This window comes from Nilaparvata lugens, chromosome 5 (genome assembly GCF_014356525.2).
Source record: "Nilaparvata lugens isolate BPH chromosome 5, ASM1435652v1, whole genome shotgun sequence".
Taxonomy (NCBI): Eukaryota; Metazoa; Arthropoda; class Insecta; order Hemiptera; family Delphacidae; genus Nilaparvata; species Nilaparvata lugens.
The window spans coordinates 33,943,959-33,949,391 of NC_052508.1; the positions used below are offsets into that span (position 1 = coordinate 33,943,959).

Sequence of the window (5,433 nt, forward strand, 5' to 3'; positions counted from 1 at the left end):
GTGCTAGAGAATCTGTTTGAAGGGACACTGGACTTATTATGGATACGTACCTTTATATCAAATACATACGAATTTTACCTTTTAAATGAAAAAGACTAAGAAATTGTCAAAAAACAACAGATTCATTGATACTTATAAAGTCTTCATCAGAGATTGACAATGGTGTAATCACCGAAACCGGTCTTTCTAAGTATCAATAAATACACCTGTATGTGTTTTTTGACAATTTCCTAGTATTTTTCATTTAATATGAATAATTACCGCAATATCAACTACACGAATAGAAAAACAAAATTAACCTTTATACCTTTACATACAAATTTTACCTTTATACCTTTACATACAATTTTTTTCTATAACTGCAGTATTGGACTCCAATACAATAAAGATTTTTTTAAAATAATTTATCCAATCAATTTAATAATAATAAGATGATTCAATTTAATAATTCTATCTAATCATTATAATTTATTTTATAATGATATATTATTAGAATAAGATGAAAACAATTAGTATCATCTGCAAAAAAAATTGGTAGGAACTAGATTTGAACCTCGGTCAAACAGTGTGAAAAGCCACGGTCAAACCGACTCGGCCACCATGTGCTCGTAAAAATAGATGCGAAAAAGTATGAACATGAATTGCTGTATCTTCAAAGACACATCCTTTCTGGATAGAGGTTAGTCTAAGGTTTTTTACAACTATGTCAAACCAACAGTCTTCAGTTATGCATGGTTGTAACTGCACATACAACTATCTCAAACCAACAGTCTTCAGTTATGCATGGTTGTAATTGCACATACAACTATGTCAAACCAACAGTCTTCAGTTATGCATGGTTGTAACTGCACATACAACTATGTCAAACCAACAGTCTTCAGTTATGCATGGTTGTAACTGCACATACAACTATGTCAAACCAACAGTCTCCAGTTATGCATGGTTGTAACTGCACATACAACTATGTCAAACCAACAGTCTTCAGTTATGCATGGTTGTAACTGCACATACAACTATGTCAAACCAACAGTCTTCAGTTATGCATGGTTCTAACTGCACATACAACTATGTCAAACCAACAGTCTTCAGTTATGCATGGTTGTAACTGCACATACAACTATGTCAAACCAACAGTCTTCAGTTATGCATGGTTGTAACTGCACATGCAACTTCGTCAAACTCACTATTTAGCTGTTTCAAATGTGGAAAAAGTATTTAAGCACTATAATTTCGAGATAAAATGATATTTTCTTTAAAACGCAACAGTCATATTATTTCATTTTTTTTATTAATTTATTCGAATTCAAAATAACTTTGTAGTAATTAATAGAAGAGAGCTAGATTGGATACTTTTCTTCAAGTTACTACATTTCTCAATAATAAATTGATTGACTTTTCAATAATATTAATCTGTTGGTTCTCTCTCAGAAAATCAAGAATCGCATTTGACATGATCGAATTTTTGTTTTGTGAGACACAAGAGTCACTCCACAATGTCAATTCAGTCAATTCGTTTTCATCCATTACAACATCAAGAATTTTTCTTAAAGCACTGGCAATATCATTCCCTGCACGGCCTGAAAGCGTTTCTGGCCACAAAGCACAGTACACTTTTTTAGTCACAGTAAAAAAAGCAGTAAGATTGTATACTGTAAATTCTCTTAAATAAAATAAGCTGCTGATGTCTGCATGAGGAGTAAGTATCACATTCTGTAAATCAAACAACAAAACAGGCGTTTGATTTTTATTTTGTTTTTTCTTTTTTCTTGTATCTCTCATGTGTGTTTTTAATAACCGGTGGTGTTCATAATCTCGCTCTATTTCTTCTGTCAGTTCTCCTTGCTTCTTTGATACATTATAACTTTCACATACGTCGCACCGGTCAGATTTAGGTACATGAAATCCCAAGTTAAACTCTGTTGCAAATATCCTATAATACATCGATTTTCTGACACTCTTCACATCTAATTCTTTACATTTATTTACATATAGTTCATATATTTTAGAAACACTTAGATTTGCACCTAAGTAAGACCTCTTAGTGTGGGCACGGCAATAATGAGACTCAATGCAGGGAAATGATTTTATGTGCTCTCGGCAAAAGTCTGCATCACCTTCTGGTTTTCTTCGACTGAGTATATTTTTCCTCGTTTGTCTGAAGTGGGATTGTTTGTTTTGGGGTCTTTTGTTTTATGAGCTGTGTATATTGGCTTTTGGGAGATAGATAAAGTACCTAAATAAAACTTTTTACACACCTCAACCTTCTCACTTTTCACATGTAAGTAGTATTTAAATGAGTATTTTCTCCTAGAGATTTGTTCAGAACTGTTATCAGCTTCGGATGCACTGTCCATCACTAATCACTAATCCAACTCTCTTTGGTCTTGCAGTTAATGATCTAAATGTCGTATTGAGAATAAAATGTCTTTTCTCTGTAGCATTTTGTAGTGTGTAAAATGACAAATGTATATCTTTTCTTTCTTCATCACTTACTTTCGATGCACACTTAAATCTACATGATGAGATACAGTCTTTTGTATTTTTCACAGTCTTGGATTGTACACATTTTCCTCTTCTACTGGTGTATTCCTTGCCAGATTGATGAGCTCTTTTCGTTATATTACATTTCCACTTTGAAGGATTGGGAACTTTCTTCCTCACATTTTTCTTCGGTGTATAAATAACGAGATCTTCATGCTCCCTGGAATAGAAAGAGAAAATCTTGATTATTATGTTTACACAACTCATACAATTCAATTTTTGTTTGATCATATGATCATTGGGTAGCCTTCCTTGTTATAATTTCATTAATTGATGATTGAGAAACTCAAGATGATTGATTCAGCAATTCGATAACATAAACTGGTTGAGCAGCTCAATTAGCCTACCTACTGTTAAATGAATGAGAATTCAAAAAGGTTAAAGTGAAAAATGATAATGATTTCTAATAGATGGGTTTGGAAAATATAAACATTTAGTTGGAGAGCAAGAAACCTAACAAATGTTTCATTGCAGTTGTGATATTTATGCTTCTCATAAGTAGGTTTTGGTTTTTCATGCACACTTGTCCCAAATTATATTCGAAATTCACATATACAGCAATATTGCTGGAGATACTTACCTGTTTTTATTTGGGGTGTTGGAAATATTAACATGGTTGTTCGCTTCCTCAAAAATTTGTTTTTCATTTTGCTTTCTATTTGCTTTCTATTATTGCTTTCAACCTCTGCTGCAGATTTGGAAGAGTTGGTTGTAGCATTACATGTGAATTGTTTAACTTGGAGACAAGCCTGTTTCTTCTTTTTAGATTTGAAACTCTTCTTTCTGTAATCAAAAGAGTAATAATTAAATAATATCTATCATACCTGAACAAACACAGCCCTAAATGAATCAGCTTCCAAAAAAGAATATTAATAAATAGATATATTGGTTCCTGTTCAAGTCTATTTCATTTTGAGCAATATTCTTAACAAACCTCTGCTGGATATAATAAAGCTTATAATAATTTTATTCTATCCATTTATACATTGATACATAGCCTACAATATCATCCTCAACTATGAATGATTGGGAAAGGAAAAACAGGCTTTATGTCCAAAACTGTTCCTTTCCCAAATTTATATTGAAATTATCCAAAAATAGGTTATGTTCAAATCACTTTATGAATTTTGTTCAATTTCGAGCCCAAAATATTTCAATCTAGGAATTTGGAAAACCTAATTAAATGAGAATATTTCACTGAATCATCACTGATAGCTGAAAAATACTATAGTAATAATTGAACATTTTTAAACTTGAAAACAAACTCAAAGTTACTCTTAAAACAACAGCCTTCTATTTGAAATTATTGTTGTAATAAAGTTATTTGTCTTCAGCATTGTATTCTAGATTATTGATTAATTCAATGTGAGACAATCTTTATTCATTCATAAGAAAACTTTGGAAATTATTCCAACCCAACTTCCAGCTCAGTCATCAAACAATGCAGGTGGCAACACACGTTTATTGTTGCCCAAATATCAATCATAATAAAATGATATAGGCCTAGCCTGAATAAGACTTTCTGATATATAAAAAAATATGAATTGAGATACATTGATCCCTAGAAGATGAATAAAAGCATAATGAAAAATACTAACCTCTTACGTAGCTCAAAGATGTCATCATCAGAACTTTCATCTGAAGTTGGAAGAATAAAATCATCACTATCTCCTACATCGCTAAATAAATCATAAGTACTCTCTAAATCAGATATTTCATCCATTTTAACACGTTTTCATCATTAAACAAATTAAAATTAATACAAACACTACGAGACAAAACAAGCGGAAGTAGCAGTGGGCATCTGTGTGAGTTAGAACCTAGTCAAAATGAACAATGTGTGGAATGCCTTGCAGATAGAACTTTGCCAAATTGATATCTCTGCCAATATCCGTCAGATCGCGTTGAAAGACAGTTTTTTATGTTCTTGAGAGTCAAATCAATGTGATGAGCTCATAACCTCAATTTCACCAAAAATGACAGAACCTTGTCATCCCAACGGTGCGAGATGTCAAGACGAAAGAATTGGCTTTTATCTGGGTGCTTGGAGCTGCTTCAAGTCCTGGTCTCAACAGACAGCAATAGTACCATAACTATCAACTCTAGACCAACTGTTCAATTAAATTGGAATAAATTTCATCATATCATGAAAAATTTCACAGCTATCAAATATATATAATAAATTTTCAATAAAATTAAAATAAAAAATAAACTCCAATCCAATTCGATTCTATAATTCCATTTTCTAATTTTATTCTTCTTCATTTCTGGGGCAGTTACAAACGGGATATTTGAGATTTCAGTAGGTTATGAATAAGGAAAGGTATAGCTTATGAATTCATAGAAAAGAGGAGATTTAAAATTAGAAATAAAAAAAAAGAATTAGACTAAAATTGGAGAAAGGAATAGTATATAATTGGCTTTTATTTGGGTGCTTGGAGCTGCTTCCAGTCCTGGTCTCAACAAACAGCAACAATACCATAACTATCAACTCTACACAAACTGTTCAATCAAATTGAAGTAAATTTCATCATATATAAAAAAATTCCACAGTTATCAAATATATAATAAATTATCAATAGAAATAAAAATTAATCTCATTCCAATTCAATTCTATAATTCCATTTTCCAATTTAATTCTACTTCATTTCGGATTTCTAATTTTAAATCTCCTCTCTTCTATCAATTCATAATCTACACCTTTCCTTATCCATACCCGACTCAAATTTGAAATCTCCCACTTGTAACCCATAATAGCCCACCAACGAATCCCATAATGCTCCTTCAGTGCGCCTCTATTCGTCTATGCTCTATGGTCTACACAACTCCTCTACCGCGGAGGAGTTTTTATTTCTTTTATTTGGGTGCTTGGAGCTGCTTCCAGTTCTGGTC

At 32.0% G+C, this 5,433-nt stretch overlaps 1 protein-coding gene across 1 annotated transcript; it reads right to left on the minus strand.

The window, feature by feature from the left end:
- Positions 1-1,404: 1,404 nt before the first annotated feature.
- On the minus strand, positions 1,405-4,728 carry LOC111052368. Its single transcript, XM_022339028.2, has 3 exons — positions 4,140-4,728; positions 3,122-3,324; positions 1,405-2,701 (listed from the first exon to the last, which is right to left on the minus strand). The coding sequence occupies exons 1-3, from the start codon at positions 4,262-4,264 to the stop codon at positions 2,658-2,660; spliced, it is 372 nt and encodes a 123-aa protein (XP_022194720.1). The 5' UTR covers positions 4,265-4,728; the 3' UTR covers positions 1,405-2,657.
- Positions 4,729-5,433: the final 705 nt, after the last annotated feature.

Bases quoted from the DNA above. Each gene is read 5' to 3' on its own strand.
- LOC111052368 (XM_022339028.2), bottom strand. From the start codon at position 4,264: ATGGATGAAATATCTGATTTAGAGAGTACTTATGATTTATTTAGCGAT. The intron at 3,325-4,139 runs GTTAGTATTTTT...TTTTGATTACAG, and splicing joins ATCTTTGAGCTACGTAAGAG to AAAGAAGAGTTTCAAATCTA. The intron at 2,702-3,121 runs GTAAGTATCTCC...TTTCTATTCCAG, and splicing joins AACACCCCAAATAAAAACAG to GGAGCATGAAGATCTCGTTA.